We start from the raw sequence: 19,365 nt of genomic DNA, 5'->3' as shown, positions 1-19,365 counted from the left end.
ATTGATTTAGAATGGTCCATTAACATGCACCTGTATCGAAACAGGGGCAGATGGAAAAATCACATGTCATCTATGCCCTTAAATAGCGAGGTGTTTATTTTCATGCCAGCCAGGTAGGCTATGCTCCTGTTATAAATATAAGCAATGTGGTTAATATTAGAAAAGTTTAAAAATAAATATAGTAGGCCTAGCCTATGGAAAGCTGATGGGAACCTCCTCTTTTTAGTAGAGGCAATCACTCCGTTTTCTCCCGCAATTGCTTAGCTTATAGACATATTGCGCAACATGGGCTCTCATGAAGTGTTTGATTCGATTTTTTCGAATACATTTGCATTGATGTGAGAGTGATTAGAGACAACAGAGTGCTGAGTACCAGGCAGTTAGCAAGTTTGGTAGGCTACTAATGCCCAGCAGCAGCATCAGAGCTTGGAGAAGCCTAATTACCGTGACTAAACGGCCAGGTGGAATTTGACTGCCTTCGTGACTCGTGACTGCTGGTGTGGCGGTAATATGGTCACCATAACAACCCTACTACACATGACCAGATATTCCTGTTTCTAATGATGTGAAAACATCAAGACTTTGAACAGCAGATCTGTGAGATTCCCATAATACAGGCAATACTGTTTGTTCATTATCAAATGTTTTAATTGACATCAAACTTTATTTACACAAGACATTTTACTAAAGTAAATCCATCATGTATCTATTTATCTGAAACCCACAGCAGGAATGATCCAGAGTAGCTTTGCTTTTCTAAGAGTGTTGTTCACATCCTCCATTTTTATTCCCATCTTCTGATAGGAGATCTTTGTCCTAATTTTATTTTTCTCCTTTGCGTTTTCATTCTATGTTGTTTCTTTGTGGATGTTTTTCACATGCGCCAGCAGGTTTACCTTCTGAATGAATATTTTTTACCACAGACCATGTGAGTAGCCATGTGATTACTCTCCAGTGTGAGTCCGTATATGTGCAGTTAGGTGCTCTTTGCGAATGAAGCCTTTACCACAGTAACCACAGCTAAATGGTTTCTTTCCTGTGTGAGTCAGTATGTGCCTCCTTAGGTCCCCCTTCTGAATAAAGCTCTTCCCACAGTAACCACAGGTAAATGGTTTCTCTCCTGTGTGGATTCTCATGTGAGTGGACAGATGTCCTTTTTGTTTGAAGGTCTTGCCACAAAAGGGGCAGGTGCAGGGTTTCCCACCGTGACAGAGTCGGACATGGGCCTTTAGTTTACAGGTGGAGTTGTAGCGTTTTTTGCAGAAGCTGCATTCGCAGGGTCTCTTCTTGGGGAGATTCACATGTCTCTGCAGGTCAGCTTTCAGAGCAAACGTTTCACCACAGTCACGGCAGTGATGAGTTATTCTAGATGTGGTGCTGGGTTTGGAAGAGTTTTCCCCGAATGGTTGGTTCAGATCAAATGGTAAACTGCTGTCAAGTCCTACTGGGTTGCTGCTTATGGCTGAGGCATTGTTCTGATTATCTGGAGGGTCACAGGGAATGTCCAGACCCCTTAGGTGGGTCACAGTGCCAAAAGGTTTAGGATCCACTGGTTCAGATTCACGCTCTCTGTTCTCCACAGTCTGGTTTTGGAGAAGAGTCAAGGATGGAAGTGGGTCCTCCTGATCACATTCATTTTTCAAACAGGAAGGAGTGAATATGGAGTATTTCGTATCAAAGAGCCCTTGAAGCTGCTCTTCCTCCTCACTGCTCCTCAGTTCCTCCTGTTCCTCTTTAATCAGTGTGGTCTCTGGGTCCTCCTGCCCCAGACTGGGGCTCCACTGCTGCTCACAGTGCTGCTGCTCAGGGGGAACCTCCCCTTCAGAGACCGAGACAGAGAGCTGCACTGAGTCTAGAGGGAAGGAGAGGAGGAGCAGAGGTCATCTTTACAGTAGCAACGGTAGTTAAAATTGATAAAAGGTCAAAGATTACACGTAAACAATTGAATAATAAGAAAATCCATGGAATCCAGACCTTTTTGTGGGACTTAATTGAACGTCAAATATAAAAAATGTTTCTTCTTTGAAATGATACATTGCAAGATTTTTAAACCATATAATGGCCCTTTTATAAGTTTTAACTATATTTATTAGACATTTATTAACGTTTGAACTACAGATTAAAGCAGACAATGAAAAATAACACAGTTACAACACAGGTACAAGGTAGGCATTAAAGAATGGACATGTTTACAGTTTGGACTGATACAGTAAGTGACGACGTAATCGGAGTTAGACTCCGCCGGCACTCAACACAACTGATGTCTATATGGTGGAGTCGAGTTCTCTCAGCTAGCCATTTCAAAACGCATGACACACACCACAATTTAAATCATACATATGAATTGTTTATTGGTTCATTTTTATCTTAAAGGCTACACAGCTTAAAGCTGAATTGCCGTATATATTATTTATAAAGATAAATAAACGGAGAGAGAAATTTGTTGTTTAGCTAGCTAGGTAGATAAATGAACGTTAGAAACATTAAAAAACGATGTCTTACATTTTTTTTGTTAAATGGTGATCTCTATTTGCCTAACCAGTTTACTAATTGAGTAGAATTATATACCTAACAGTAGATTTACATACTTTATTGTATTTAACCTTTATTTAACTAGGCAAGTCAGTTAAGAACAAATTCTTATTTTACAAGGACCGCCTACCCCGGCCAAACCCGGACAACGCTGGGACAATTGTGCGCCGCCTGATGGGACTCCCAATCACGGCCGGGTTGTGATACAGCCTAGAATCGAACCAGGGTCTGTAGTGACGCCTCTAGCACTGAGATGCAGTGCCTTAGATCGCTGCGCCACTCGGTAGCCCATACTAACCTATTGTACCATTGGACGCTCCACAGAGGAGGAAGACCATCCTCCTCAGTGAATTTCATAAAAATAAAAATGGTGGAAAATTTTTAAAGTTATTTTTATATAAAACTATACTAAATATATTCATATGCCCCCAAATAATTGATTTAAACACACTGTTTTGCAATGAAGGTCTACAGTAGCCTCAGCTGCACTCTGTAGGGTAGCACCATGGTGTAGCCGGAGGACAGCTAGTTTCCGTCCTCCTCTGGGTACATTGACTTCAATACAAAACCTAGGAGGCTCATGGTTCTTACCCCCTTCCATAGACTTACACAGTAATTATGACAACTTCCGGAGGACGTCCTCCAAACTATCAGAGTTCTGCAGCATGAATTGACATGTTGTCCACCCAATCTAAGGATAAGAGAATGAATCTAGTACTGAAAGCATAAGCTACAACTAGCTAGCACTGCAGTGCATAAAATGTGGTGAATAGTTGACTCAAAGAGAGACAGAGACAGTAGTTGAACAGTTTGAACAAATTATTTTCTTAAAAAGTTTTTTTTTCACTTTCAGTTACTTAGCTTGCTAATGCTGCTAGCTAGTTTAGCCTACTCAAACACCTGGCTCAAACAGAGGGAAAGCTGGCTATCCAACACTGGAACTCTTCCAAGGTAAGGTAAGCTTTTGGTTTTACGAATGTATTGCCACCGGAGCCCGCCGGAGTAACTGCTAAACTGCTTACTGACTGTACACTGTATTGCATGATGGTAGCAGGTTTACTAACGTGTTAGTTCTATTAGTAATGTTGACTATGACGTTATAATATGGTGACACCGATGAAGGCTGTGTGTAGCGGTAATGATATTAAGGTTTGGCTTGCAAAGGTTTTTTCACCTGGTCACAGACAGCTGGTGTGTTGTGCATTGAAGTCCACAAGCGAAGGGAAAAGGTGAGAGGAGGAGAGCTCATAGTTTGCGAGAAGGAATACAACGAGCTGTTTGTATGTGGCTGTTATGAAAGTAAACAGTGTTTCTTAAATGGAAACAAACGGAACAAGGATAAACTTACCTGAATTTGTCCAATAGAATCTCTCGTTTTCAACTGTTGGACTAATGATTACACCCTAGATAAGGTAGATGCAGGCAAGAGTGTGCAAAGTGGTATTTAATGTGTCACTGTCTGTCCATGTGTCGCCTCAAAAAAAATTCTCTAGATCTGTGTGCACCTATTTTGTCAACTTTCATTCATTCATAGGCTAGATTGTAGCAACCTCATGATGGGTATAGGTGATATTTGAGTATTATGTAGTAGCCTAAACATATCGATGTTACACTGAGCTGGGCGAATGGAATATTAATGAGTCATCCAATGTGCTGTAACAGAAATAAACCAATGCGCATAAATCAAATAATCGTCCTCCTTTATCTTAAATGGCACCGACAGCCACTGAGTCTTACCTATTTTACATAGAGGTATCACTGGTGTCCTCCGCAGCAGTCTCCGTAGCCGATCATTCTCCTCCTGGTATTCTACTACCGTTTTCTCAACTGCACCGAAAATCTCCACAGCAGCCGCCGTTAAACGCTCATTCAAAAACACACGCAACAATTGTAGTTCAGACATTGTCAGTCAAATGAGCTTTGTGTAGCCAATTCAGTTTAGTCAGTATGTCTTTCTATACTGGAAACAAGGAATGCGAAATGCAAACTCGTTTCCAATCCTACTTCCGTGTTTAAGTCAAGGAATTTTTTTTAAACTCCTTCGCTCTAGTGGTTGGCAAACTTGGAAACGCACCATAGCGCCGCCAGCTGGATGGGAGTTTAATACTGTGCAAAACAGCCTACAGACCAGTGGTAAAGAGAAACGATAACTACATGTAGACAGACAGTGGTGTTCATAAGTAAAGGATGATCTCAATTCATCACGAGGAGTTGTCTGTATATCATTAGTCTATACAGCATCACATCAATAATCATGAATCAGCACCATTATAGGTCAGAATTTATGAGAAATAATCTCGGACAAAAATGCAAGGAGATGTTTTTTTGAAAGTATATTTGAAATCTATCAATATTATTTATGTATACAACCACGGGTTTTACTTGGAGGTACAGACAAGTGATAATGGAAATAGATAACTACATGGGGGGGGGGGATAGTTAAAATATGTAGTAGGGTGATCTAAGATGATCATTTCTTGTATGAACTGAATTGAAAGACAACACATTGTTACACTCCTGACAACAGCACTTGCTTGGGACTGATGTGACAGCGTGCACAAAACCAGAGAATGCGGTTATCAAGAGGATATAATAAAGATTGATATTGAACTGGAAAAAACACTGTCATTCACTTAAACAGAGTTTGCATTTATAATTTTAAAAAATGCACTCATCGGGATTCAAATGTATATCATTATTTCCCAAAATATTCAAACAATATTATGACTGAGCAGCATTAGGTGGAAATGGATGAGAAGACAGGAGGAAAGAAAGATTTTCTCTCTCTCTCTCTCTCTCTATATATATATATATATATATATATATATATATATATATATATATATATATATATATATATAAAATGTATGTAACATCAGTCAGAACATTCTGTCGTCACCCTGAGAGACTTCAAAAACAAACGACAACTTCCTGTTCCTAATGACGTGAAAACACCCACAGACTTTGAACAACAGACCTGTGAGCTTCCTACAATATTGTGCCACAGTGATGTTGTCATAAGCGGTCAAATCATACTCAAAATTAACTTTTTGTTATTGTTGATGTTGTTGACGTTATTCACATTTGTATTATGATACCCAGCATTTTTTTTTTTTTTTACTCATCTTGTTTTATTCTATTGATTGAAAGTGGTCAAACACGGAAATGGTCCCAATCGTTTGTTCACCATTCATTTTTCCCATTGGGGAGTTTCAAGTGATTTAAACATGAAGTGAGTTCGGAAAATCCGGAAGTGCGCATCATGGAAATAGTTTTCACATATAAAGTCCCATTTAATACATCTGTCGCAGGTTCCGTCCATCTACCGCCTCGATTTAGAGCCGCACCTCATAGTCGTGTGATTCGCTCAGAATTTGAATTGATGAGCATGTCACTCAGTAAATCCACACCCCCTAAATTCCAAACTGTCCCACAGTGTCACAAGGCTCTATACGCCAGCAATTCAAGGCTGGGGACGAGGTTATACATAACATGACATGTAAACATCTGACTTAAAGTAAAAATTATATTATTTATTCATCAATGCCACAAACCTTGGACATGGAAGAGCACCATATCAACTATAATTACTATCTAAGAACACAAAGATTCTTCTTCTTTTTCCATTATAGAAATTACAGGTAACTGCTAAAATAAAGGAAACACCAACATAAAATGTCTTAATAGGGAGTTGGGCCACGACGAGCAAGAACAGCTTCAATGCGCCTTGGCAGAGATTCTACAAGTGTTTGGAACTCTCTTGGAGGGATTGTGGGGCATCAAGTAGCCTAGAGCGTTAGGCCAGTAACTGAAAGGTTGGTGGATCAAGCCGACAAGGTAAAAACCTGTCCTTCTGCCCCGGTAGGCCGTCATTGTAAATAAGAGTTCTTAACTGACTTGCCTAGTTATAAATTAAATAATTCTTCCACAAGAAATTCCATTATTTTGTGTTTTATTGATGGTGGTGGAAAACGCTGTCTCAGGCTCTGCTCCAGAATCTCCCAGAAGTGTTCAGTTGGTTTGAGATCTGGTGACTGAGACAGCCATGGCATATGATTAACATCAGCAGAGGCTTCTCAGAGGAGAAAGGGGAGAACCATCCTCCTAGGTGAATTTCAGAAAAATGAAATTTGTGAAACATTAAAAAAGTTATCCTTTTTTAGATAAAACTATACTAAAAATATTAACGTCACCAAATAATTGTTTGGTGTTTTTCAATGAAGGTCTACAGTAGCCTCAACAGTACTCTGTAGGGTAGCACCATGGTGTAGCCACACACTGGACTCTACCCACACACTGGACTCTACCCACACACTGGACTCTACCCACACTGCACTCTACCCACACTGCACTCTACCCACACACTGGACTCTACCCACACTGGACTCTACCCACACTGGACTCTACCCACACTGCACTCTACCCACACACTGGACTCTACCCACACACTGGACTCTACCCACACTGCACTCTACCCACACACTGGACTCTACCCACACTGGACTCTACCCACACTGCACTCTACCCACACTGCACTCTACCCACACACTGGACTCTACCCACACACTGACTCTACCCACACTGGACTCTACCCACACACTGCACTCTACCCACACACTGGACTCTACCCACACTGCACTCTACCCACACACTGGACTCTACCCACACACTGGACTCTACCCACACACTGGACTCTACCCACACTGCACTCTACCCACACTGGACTCTACCCACACACTGGACTCTACCCACACTGCACTCTACCCACACTGGACTCTACCCACACACTGCACTCTACCCACACTGGACTCTACCCACACACTGGACTCTACCCACATTGCACTCTACCCACACACTGGACTCTACCCACACTGCACTCTACCCACACACTGGACTCTACCCACACACTGGACTCTACCCACACACTGGACTCTACCCACACACTGGACTCTACCCACACTGCACTCTACCCACACACTGGACTCTACCCACACACTGGACTCTACCCACACACTGGACTCTACCCACACTGCACTCTACCCACACTGGACTCTACCCACACACTGGACTCTACCCACACTGCACTCTACCCACACTGGACTCTACCCACACACTGCACTCTATCCACACTGGACTCTACCCACACACTGGACTCTACCCACACACTGGTCTCTACCCACACACTGGACTCTACCCACACTGGACTCTACTCAGACACTTATACTGACGCCCCAACACACACACTTTCACACTCGCTACACACCCACATACGTTGCTGCTACTGTCTATTATCTATCCTGTTGCCTAGTCACCTTAACCCTATACTGTCTATTATCTATCCTGTTGCCTAGTGACTTTAACCCCTCCTATACTGTCTATTATCTATCCTGTTGCCTAGTCACTTTAACCCTATACTGTCTATTATCTATCCTGTTGCCTAGTCACTTTAACCCTTCCTATACTGTCTATTATCTATCCTGTTGCCTAGTCACTTTAACCCTACCTATATTTACATAGCTACCTCAATTACCTCGTACCCCTGCACATTGACTCGGTACTGGAACCTGTATATAGCCATGTTATTGTTTCCTCTCTTTCAACATTCTATGACTCTGTCATACAGTACATGCTTTTAGTTTTTGTTGTCCTAGGCAACCTGGCTAAAATGCTTGCTCGCTAGCCTAACTTCCTTTCATGGGCAACGATGAGCCAGCTAGTTAACATTAACCTTCTACATCTAGCTACATATTGAACTTCCATCCTCTCAGGCAAGAGGCACAATATATGAATTTATGATTGGAACAGAATCACCATTATAGTCATTGGCCAGTAGGTAGAATTAAGTAAAACCATAAGTCCAAATCCCTATCTCCATCCATGGCTAATTTAGGAAAGGGACAATTTTAGCTAGCTAGCTAGCCAATTGAGGACAACAACCAAACGAGATGCAACAATTAAAGTTTTGTCAATGACGTTTGACTTTTGATGTGATGTGATTGGTGTGAAGCCAAATCCAAACTGGCTTCCCGTGACACTTTTTTTTGGTGCGCCAGGACCATTCACAGTTGAGCTCACTCAGTTTAGCGCAACACTGAATGCTCGCTGGCTTCCCTTGCCTTCATAAGGTGAATGCACCAATTTGTAAGTCGCTCTGGATAAGAGCGTCTGCTAAATGACTTAAATGTTAAATGTAAATGTAACGCTACGGGCGGCATCAATGTCATACTCTTTTTGACCAGACAGCATCTGATAGATGGGCTACACATAGAGAGTCAGAGGGGGCGCTGTTTCTCTCATAGGATGCTTTCTCCGGTGAGACACATTAAGCCTCTTGTGAATTGAAGGAAAATTAGGAATCACAGAGAGACGGAAGATAAAATACTTGATATGTTTTTTTGTTGGTCAATTTTTTGGGGGGAAGCCTGGCTTCTCTTGGCATCCATAAATACACGGCACTGTTCCAGACATTGGTACTTCTTGCTATCTTGGCATAACTGTGATTTGACAGAAAATATCAGCTAGGCTAGATAGGCTAGCCAGCTGAAGCTATCCCCAAGCTATGCTAGCTAGCTGTCAGGTTGGCTAAACCAAGAGCGAAATGGTGGTGCAGACCTTGGTTGGGGATGAACAGTAGACAGGGGTTTTCTTTGACATTTTAAAATGCATTTCTTGAAATTGTACAGATTGACATGGCTTATTATGACTCTCTTGAAGGGATATGGAGGGCTATATATAGGGCTATATAGAGGGCTATATAGAGGGGTATATAGAGGGCTATATGAATGGGTATATAGAGGGGTATATAGAGGGCTATATAGAGGGCTATATGAATGGGTATATAGAGGGCTATATAGAGGGGTATATAGAGGGTATATAGAGGGGTATATAGAGGGTATATAGAGGGGATATGGAGGGGTATATAGAGGGGTATATAGAGGGCTATATAGAGGGCTATATAGAGGGGTATATAGAGGGCTATATGAATGGGTATATAGAGGGCTATATAGAGGGGTATATAGAGGGCTATATAGAGGGGTATATAGAGGGCTATATAGAGGGGTATATAGAGGGTATATAGAGGGGTATATAGAGAGTATATAGAGGGGTATATAGAGGGTATATAGAGGGGTATATAGAGGGCTATATAGAGGGGTATATAGAGGGCTATATGAATGGGTATATAGAGGGCTATATAGAGGGGTATATAGAGGGCTATATGAATGGGTATATAGAGGGTATATAGAGGGGTATATAGAGGGTATATAGAGGGTATATAGAGGGGTATATAGAGGGCTATATAGAGGGGTATATAGGGGGGATATGGAGGGCTATATAGAGGGGTATATAGAGGGTATATAGAGGGGTATATAGGGGGGATATGGAGGGCTATATAGAGGGGTATATAGAGGGTATATAGAGGGTATATAGAGGGGTATATAGAGGGTATATAGAGGGGTATATAGAGGGTATATAGAGGGGTATATAGAGGGGTATATAGAGGGGATATAGAGGGGTATATGAAGGGGTATATAGAGGGTATATAGAGGGGATATGAAGGGGTATATAGAGGGGTATATAGAGGGCTATATAGAGGGGTATATAGAGGGTATATAGAGGGGTATATAGAGGGTATATAGAGGGGATATAGAGGGGTATATGAAGGGGTATATAGAGGGTATATAGAGGGGATATGAAGGGGTATATAGAGGGGTATATAGAGGGGATATAGAGGGGTATATGAATGGGGATATGGAGGGCTATATAGAGGGGTATATAGAGGGCTATATAGAGGGGTATATAGGGGGGATATGGAGGGCTATATAGAGGGGTATATAGAGGGGTATATAGAGGGTATATAGAGGGGTATATAGAGGGTATATAGAGGGGTATATAGAGGGGATATAGAGGGGTATATGAAGGGGTATATAGAGGGTATATAGAGGGGATATGAAGGGGTATATAGAGGGTTATATAGAGGTTATATGAAGGGGTATATAGAGGGTATATAGAGGGGATATAGAGGGGATATGAAGGGGTATAAAGATTATAATCTAATAATATAATCGTGAATATATGAAACTATGAAATAACATATGGAGTCACATAGTAACCAAAAAATATTTTATATTTGAGATTCTTCAAATATCCACCATTTGCCTTGATGACAGCTTTGCACACTCTTATTTCATAGTTTTAATGTCTTCACTAGAAAATAATAAAAAATAAAGAAAAACCCTTGAATGAGTAGGTGTGGAGGGGTATATAGAGGGGGTATATAGAGGGTATATAGAGGGGTATATATAGGGGTATATATAGGGGTATGTGGAGTGGTATATAGAGGTGTATATAGAGGGCTATATAGAGGGCTATATAGAGGGGTATGTGGAGGGGTATGTGGAGGGGTATATTAAACTATTAATTATAGGTAATAATTCAAAGAAATTTGGAAACACTGGACAGTTACTTTAAAGGTTGAAAAAAAACACACAGAAAACACAAAAATAAGAGCTTTAAAATGTATACCTGATCAATGCCCCATCATACCAGGTCATTTAATGCTTAAAAACAACATTATGAACACGACATTTGGCTACAGAAATGCCCTTTCTTACTGATCTCTTCAGCTTCCGTTCAAAAACAAATGCTGTGGAACGATGTCAACACATACTGGAGGAGTTACTGACTAGCTACAAGTGGCTAGCTTAGCTAACGAACTAGCTACATCACATCAACACATACTGGAGGAGTTACTGGCTAGCTACAAGTGGCTAGCTTAGCTAACGAACTAGCTACATCACATCAACACATACTGGAGGAGTTACTGGCTAGCTACAAGTGGCTAGCTTAGCTAACGAACTAGCTACATCACATCAACACATACTGGAGGAGTTACTGACTAGCTACAAGTGGCTAGCTTAGCTAACGAACTAGCTACATCACATCAACACATACTGGAGGAGTTACTGGCTAGCTACAAGTGGCTAGCTTAGCTAACGAACTAGCTACATCACATCAACACATACTGGAGGAGTTACTGGCTAGCTACAAGTGGCTAGCTTAGCTAACGAACTAGCTACATCACATCAACACATACTGGAGGAGTTACTGACTAGCTACAAGTGGCTAGCTTAGCTAACGAACTAGCTACCAGAATGACAAACAGATGAGTCACCACAGGCACACCACATTTTAGAAATTCGTGCTCAAAGTTGACCGTTAAAGCAAAGGGGATCAAGCTGTTCTGAATATTGGGGGGGACATGTCAATTTCACCTATGTTTTATCTTTATTTAACTAGGCAGTCAATTAAGAACAAATTCTTATTTTCAACGACAGCCTAGGAACAGTGTGTTAACTGCCTTGTTCAGGGGCAGAAAGACAGATTTTTACCTTTTCAGCTCAGAGATTTGATTTTGCAACCTTTCGGTTACTAGGCCAACACTCTAACCACTAGGCTACCTGCCACCCCAAATGTCTTAAACACAAAGTCAGTGCAGACTTTAGACTACACATAGAACTGAATCAGCAGATCACATTGAGATGTCGAGTCAGTCAGTCAGGAAGTCCTTATCTTAAACTTCTCTCCATAGCAAAGCTAGCTAAGTCGATAAGTTACTCTGTACTGTCCTTATAGGTATTATGACTCACACTGTGGTACTCTATGGTCGTCACTATTTACCACAGCCACCTATTAATACAATTTATAATCTTCTTAACGTCTGATTTTAATCATAACCACATTGCTAACCTTATGCCTAACCTTAAATAAAAAACAAAAATGTAATTTGTGTTTTCATGAATTTTTTAAATAAAAGCCTTTTTTTTTGTGTGGCTGTGGTAACTAGTGAGAACTGTACTCTGGGAGGCAGGTAGCCTAGCGGAGTATCGTTCCTCGCCCTGAAAGTAGTCTATTGGCCAAGAGAAAGTCTTATCCATGGTTCCGTTTTCTTTAAAAGTCACTGCAAACTTTGACTAATTTTAACCACCACAAGCTAACAATTAATGGAAGTGATGGGGCCGTGTGAGTGGCTCTCGAGTGGACCAGCAGTCTAAGGTGCACTGTATCTCAGTGCAAGAGGCATCACTCTAGTACCTGGTTCAAATCCAGGCTGTATCACATCTAGCTGTGATTGGGAGTCTCATAGGGCGGCGCACAATTGGCCCTGCCTCGTCTGGGTTTGGCCGGAAAAAGCCGTCATTGTAAATAAGAATTTGTTCTTAACTGACTTGCCTGGTTAAATAGTTACATTAAAATGATTAAAAAAAGACTAAACAAATTAAACACTCACATGTCTGAATGAAACACATTAAAAATGTACATGTCAGAATTAAACATTTACATGTCAGAATGAAACACATTAAACATTTAAATATCAGAATGAAACACATTAAATATTTACATGTCCGTATGAAACAAATTAAATATTTACGTGTCAGAATGAAATGTCAGAATGAAACCTTAACATGTCTGTTCATCAGTCTTAATAAGGATTGTCACTGCAGAGGGGATCCATTTTTTGGGGGACCATTCTTCATTGTGAGTTCCACCTGTCGTCTCCGACCTGACGGCAGCATTTGGAAGGATGCTTGCAGTGGGTGGGTGTTGTCATTGAAGACCTGGAGTGCTTTCCTTGTGATGTTCTGTGTGTACAGTTCTTGGAGTTGTGGCCGTTTGCTGCTGACAGTTTTGCTGGCCTGGGACAACTTATGCCAGTTAACTCCTGTTCCTCACTGAGAGGTTCCCATACCAGAAGGGGATGTTGTAATTGAGAACACTCGATCAGGGATTTGTACACCATGAACAGTGTGTTTGCTTGCATTAAAACGTCATAGTTTCTTAAGTAGGGAAAGAAATTACCTTGCCTTTTTGTAAATGAGGTCAATGTTTTACTGGAAGCTAAGTTTGTGGTCGAAAATTGTTCCAAAGTATTTAAAATGTGTGACCTGCTCCACGTCCTTCCATGGTGACATGTTCGAGAGAAGGGCTTCCATTTCCACCAGCTTTCTTTCCTCCAAGGCACAGTTTTTAGTCTTGCTGACATTAAGGTCAAGGAAGCTATTGTCAAACCACGTCAAGAGGCAGTCAATGAACTGGGAGTAGCTGGAGATGGACTTGACCTCCAGGCAAGCAACCAGAGCCATGTCGTCTGCATATTTGATGCGGGCCATATCACTGTTGCTTCCTGAGAGATTTGTCCATCTTCTGCTGTTTTATTCACTTACCTGGCAAACAATCTCTTTGTCCTAATGTTCTTTCCTCTATCGGTTTCTGTCCTGTTTTCTTCCTTTGTGGACGTTATCCACATGCCTCAGCAGATTAGTCTTCTGAATTAATCTTTTCCCACAGACTGAGCAGCCATGTTGTTTATCTCCGGTGTGAATTAGTTTGTGCCTCCTTAGGTCCCCCTTCTGATTGAAGCTTTTCCCACAGTCACCACAGCTAAAAGGTTTCTCTCCTGTGTGAATCCGTATATGTTCAGTTAGTGTCTTCTTGAGACTGAAGCTCTTCCAACAGTCTCCACGGTGAAGTGAATTCTCTCCTGTGTGAATCCGTATATGCATGGTTAGGTTCCCCTTCTGATTGAAGCTTTTCCCACAGTCACCACAGCTAAATGATTTCTCTCCTGTGTGAGTCAGTTTATGCTTCATCAGGTTCCCCTTGAGACTGAAGCTTTTCCCACAGTCACCACAGCGAAATGATTTCTCTCCTGTGTGAGTCCGTATATGTTCAGTTGGGGTTTTCTTGTGTTGGAAGCTTTTATTGCAAACATTACAAGTAAATGGTTTGTCCTTTATGTGAGTCAGTTTATGCATGGTTAGATTATTCTTGAGACTGAAGCTTTTCCCACAGTCAACACAGCAAAATTATTTCTCTCCTTTGTGAATACTCATGTGTCTGGACAGATGTCCTTCGTATTTGGGGCAGGTGCAGGGATTCCCACCATGACAGAGTCGGACATGGGCCTTCAGTTCACAGGTGGAGGTGTAGAGTTTTTTTTGCAGAAGCGGCATTCACTGAGTCTCTTCTGTGTGAGAGTCACGTCTCTGATAGTGAGCATTAAGAGGAAACGTTTCATCACAGACACTGCAGCGGCGATATTGTCTAGATGTGATGCTGGGTTCGGAACAACCATTGATGGGTTGGGATCTAATGGTGGTCTTTTGTCAAGTCCAACTGGGTTGCTGCTGTGGCCAGAAATGTTCCATACGCACAAATAGTTTATTTCTCTCAAATTTTGTACACAAATTTGTTTATATCCCTGTTAGTGAGCATTTCTCCTTTGCCAAGATAATCCATCCACTTGACAGGTTTGGCAAATTAATAAACTGATTAAACAGCATCATCATTACACAGGTGCACCTTGTGCTGGGGACAATTAAATACCACTCTAAAATGTGCAGTTTTGTCAACAACAAAAAACAATGCGACAGATGTGTCAGGTTTTGAGGGATTGGCATGCTGACTGCAGGAATGTCCACCAGAGCTGTTGCCGGAGAATGTAATGTTCATTGCTCTACCATAATGTCGTGTACGTCTAACCGACCTCACAACCGCAGACCACGTGTAACCACGCCAACACAGGACCTCCACATCCGGGTTCTTCACCTGCGGGATCGTTAAGAGTATTTCTGTCTGTAATAAAGCCCTTTTGTTGGGGAAAAACTCATTCTGATTGGCTGGGCCTGGCTCCCCAGTGGGTGAGCCTGGTTCCCAAGTGCCCCTGCCCAGTAATGAGAAATGTCCTCCTATAGCTACTCCCACCTATTCCCTCCTCTGCTATACAGACTTTAGACTTCAGGGTTAGAGTACATTTTTAAGCCAGCATAAATTCAAGGCTAGGTAAACTATAATTCCAATTCAATAATTGCAAACAAGAAAATATTTTCAATTACTTCTCATTAAATTGAAGAGAATAAGATATTTCTAAACGTACTCATTTTTTAAATTATAATTTCAAATCACTTCCTGGTTTTTATAATGTTTTTTTATCCATTCACGTTAAGTTAAAAAACAACTTAACATTTGATACATTTTAACAGTTTATCAATTAAGTAGAACTATAAGTAGATCTACATACGAACCTATTCTACATAGTGTCAGTAATTAGTAGTGTAAGTGAATGTTTGTGTGCATAGATGGTGATAATGAGGGGTGTTGAGAGGTGCCAAAACAAACAAGCCACAAAATGCCACATCCAAAAATAACAGTGTATCTGCATGGAGAGAGTCTCCTCAATGTATGGGGGAAATTAGTATTTATACAGCTGCACCATCGAGAGCATCCCAATCAGTTGCTTCACCTCCTGGTCTGGCAACTGCTCGGCATCCGACCGTAAGGCACTACAAAGGGTAGTGCGTATGGCCCAGTACATCACTGGGGCCAAGCTTCCTGCCATCCAGGACCTATATACTAGGTGATGTCAGAGGAAGGCCCCAAAATATTGTCCCCCAAGTCATACACTGTTCTCTCTGCTACCGCACGGCAAGCAGTACCGGAGCGCCAAGTCTAGGGCCAAATGGCTCCTTAACAGCTTCTACCCCCAAGCCATAAGACTGCTGAACAATTAATCAAATTGCCACCCGGACTATTACCTACATGTACAAATTACCTCAACTAACCTGCACCCCCGCACATTGAGTCAGTACCGGTACCCCCTGTATATCGCCTTTTTATTGTTATTTTATTGTAGTACTTTTCTCTCTTTGTGGATATTATCCATATGCTTCAACAGATAAGTCTTCCGAGTGAATCTTTTACCAGACTGCGCAGCCATGTTATTTCTCTCCTGTGTGAATCTATGTTTAGTTAGGTGCTCCTTGCGATTGCAGCCTTTCCCACAGTCACAACAACTAAATTATTTCTCCCATGTGAGTTTCTGCATGGTTAGGTTCTGCTTGAGACCGACACTTCTCCTGTGTGAGTCCGTATATGTGCAGTTAAGTGCTCCTTGCGAACGAAGCCTTTACCGCAGTCACCACAACTAAATGGTTTCTCTCCTGTGTGAGTCAGGATATGCCTCCTTAAGTCCCCCTTCTGAATAAAGCTCTTACCACAGTCACCACCGCTAAAGAGTTTCTCTCCTGTGTGAATCCTCATGTGCATGGACAGATATCCATTTTGTTTGAATGTCTTGCCACAAAAGGGGAAGGTGCAGGGTTCCCCCATTGGTGGGTTCAGATCCAATGTTGGGTTGGGATCCAATGGTGGGCTGCAGTCAGGTCCAACTGGGTTTCTGCATATGGCTGAGCTGTGGCTGTAGGCATTGTTTTGATTATCTGGAGGGTCACAGGGAATGTAAAAACACTTTAGGTGGTTCACAGTGCCGAAAGGTTCAGGATCCACTGGTTTAGAGTCACTCTCTCTGTTCTCCACGGTCTGGGTTTGGGGAAGAGTCAAGGACTAAAGTGAGTCCTGATCACATTCACTTTTCACACAGGAAGGAGTGAAATTGATGTCAGGCTCCGGCCCTTGAACCTGCCCTTCCTCCTGACTGGTCCTGACTTCCTCCTCTTCCTCTTTAATCTGTGTGGGCTCTGGGTCCTTCTGTCCCAGACTGGGGCTTCACTCCTGCTCACAGTGCTGCTGCTCAGGGGGAACCTCCTCTTCAGAGACAGAGAGCTGCAGGGAGTCTGGAGGGAAGGAGAGGAGATGAGGTTATCAATATATCACAGAATTAAATAGAACACTTGAATCATACATGTGAACTATAAAACTCCATGATTTGACATTTTAAATTACTTTATTCACATGGATCTCTATGATCTACACAGCCTTTAGACATGTCTGAGCGCAGTCAGCTAACAGACACTCTGTCTAACCGTCAATAATCCTCCCTGGCAATACGGTTTCGGCAACCTTAGAAACTCTTATATCAAATAATTTCATGAACACAAAAGATAAACTTAGTATGCCACGTCTTAACACAGTCTGGCGGGTATTAGAGGAGGAGCAGAGATTATTTATATACCACAGAATCATACAGGTGAATTACAGATTTCTATGATCTACACAGCCTTTAGACGTGCCTGAGTTCAAACAGCTAGGGTCAGGTTCCAGACCTCGATTGTATTTCAGTTTACCAGTATAACACTAGCCCACTGTGTGACTTATTTACCGACCTGTGACTGTGCCCATTTAGGCAAAGTTATTCCCACGTTGGAGGGTATATCCGTGGACGGTGGAGGGTTCTGATAAGGAATGCGTAATTTTATTCGCCAAGTGGGGGACAGTCATTTTTTTAAATCAAATGATTAGATGTTACACCCCCCAATTCACTCTCTTCGTTCTACTTCCTGTCTGAAGCAGCATGGTGCCCGTATTGCGAGGCTGATTAGCTAGGGCTAAACAGGTGTGAAACACAGACAGGTGTGAAACACAGACAGGTGTAAAACACAGACAGGTGTGCGCGCAAACCGAGAACACAACATGGAATCCAGAGGGGGGATGGTAGCATATAACAACAGGATTTCATTCTTTCCTGGCCACCAATCGGCGACGCGAACCACGCGTCATTATCACAACCATCCACCGACAATGGATACACCCTCCGACTGGGGGAAAAGCAAAGCCAAACAGGCACAGACACAGGACAGCAAATACTTTCCACAGTGGGCTAGTGTTATAGTGCTAGACCGATATACAGTCTCTGTCTAGAAGCTGGCCCTAGCTATCTGCACTCAGGCACGTCTAAAGAGATACAGTCTCTGTCTAGAAGCTGGCCCTAGCTATCTGCACTCAGGCACGTCTAAAGAGATACAGTCTCTGTCTAGAAGCTGGCCCTAGCTAAATGCTAGGTTGTATAGAATACAGTCTCTGTCTAGAAGCTGGCCCTAGCTATCTGCACTCAGGCACGTCTAAAGAGATACAGTCTCTGTCTAGAAGCTGGCCCTAGCTATCTGCACTCAGGCATGTCAATAGAGATACAGTCTCTGTCTAGAAGCTGGCCCTAGCTATCTGCACTCAGGCATGTCAATAGAGATACAGTCTCTGTCTAGAAGCTGGCCCTAGCTAAATGCTAGGCTGTATAGAATACAGTCTGTCTAGAAGCTGGCCCTAGCTAAATGCTAGGCTGTATAGAATATTCTCTGTCTAGAAGCTGGCCCTAGCTATCTGCTTGGTTGTATAGAATACAGCCTGTCTAGAAGATGGCCCTATATCCAATTTCAATCAGCTTTTTGTGATAAAGACAACAAATAATGCACAGTCAAAGTGGTAGTACAGTAGATAACTGTTATTATTATACTAATAATAATTAGTTACTTAGCAACAATAAAACAAAAAGTATATTTGAATCCAGGTTTTTCCTGGAAACATTATATATCGCACAGCTGAGAGTCGCGTTGAGACGAATGGACTTGGTTCAGTTCGTTAAATCGGTTGTCCTGATGAGCCCTTCCCGTCTAGCTGTAGTTTATGCTGGCTAGCTGACAGCAGCATGGCGCTAGTTAAAACTAGTTTATTTCGATGGGTGAGGGAGAAATAACTTGTAGTATTGGTCACTATGTGGATGTCACCGTGACAATTAGCTAACTTTATGAAAGGACGGTGCGAATGACCAGTACAACGGCGTTATATTAAGGTGGTTGCCAACTTGAGTTGATTCCCACCGGGAAAAAAACAACAATTTACTCCGATATAAACTGAATGATTCTGAACACTTTCCCAAGTCCTAACTTCGGCAGACAGGTTTCAAATTCAAAAGGTTTCTAGCCACAAGCATAAACTAGCTAGCTGGGAAGGGCTCATCAGGAGGACCGACTGAACTGAATCCGTTCATGTCTACTCGACTCGACTCGTGTTGCGGGACATATGTCATCATTTGGGCACCAGGCG

At 42.1% G+C, this 19,365-nt stretch overlaps 2 protein-coding genes across 2 annotated transcripts in view; one reads left to right on the top strand and one right to left on the bottom strand.

The window, feature by feature from the left end:
- LOC115194677 (zinc finger protein 37-like) overlaps window positions 1-19,365 on the top strand; it is a 1,069,572-nt gene that overhangs the window by 1,009,514 nt on the left and 40,693 nt on the right. The gene's annotated exons all lie outside the window — the stretch shown is intronic.
- LOC115194687 (zinc finger protein 26) lies at window positions 627-4,548 on the bottom strand. The gene is made up of 2 exons (XM_029754595.1): window positions 4,270-4,548; window positions 627-1,852 (listed from the first exon to the last, which is right to left on the bottom strand). The coding sequence occupies exons 1-2, from the start codon at window positions 4,433-4,435 to the stop codon at window positions 945-947; spliced, it is 1,074 nt and encodes a 357-aa protein (XP_029610455.1). The 5' UTR covers window positions 4,436-4,548; the 3' UTR covers window positions 627-944.

Source organism: Salmo trutta, chromosome 5 (genome assembly GCF_901001165.1).
Source record: "Salmo trutta chromosome 5, fSalTru1.1, whole genome shotgun sequence".
NCBI classification, from domain to species: Eukaryota; Metazoa; Chordata; class Actinopteri; order Salmoniformes; family Salmonidae; genus Salmo; species Salmo trutta.
Note: the sequence above shows the minus strand (reverse complement) of the source record. Positions and strands in the feature narration are given on the sequence as shown.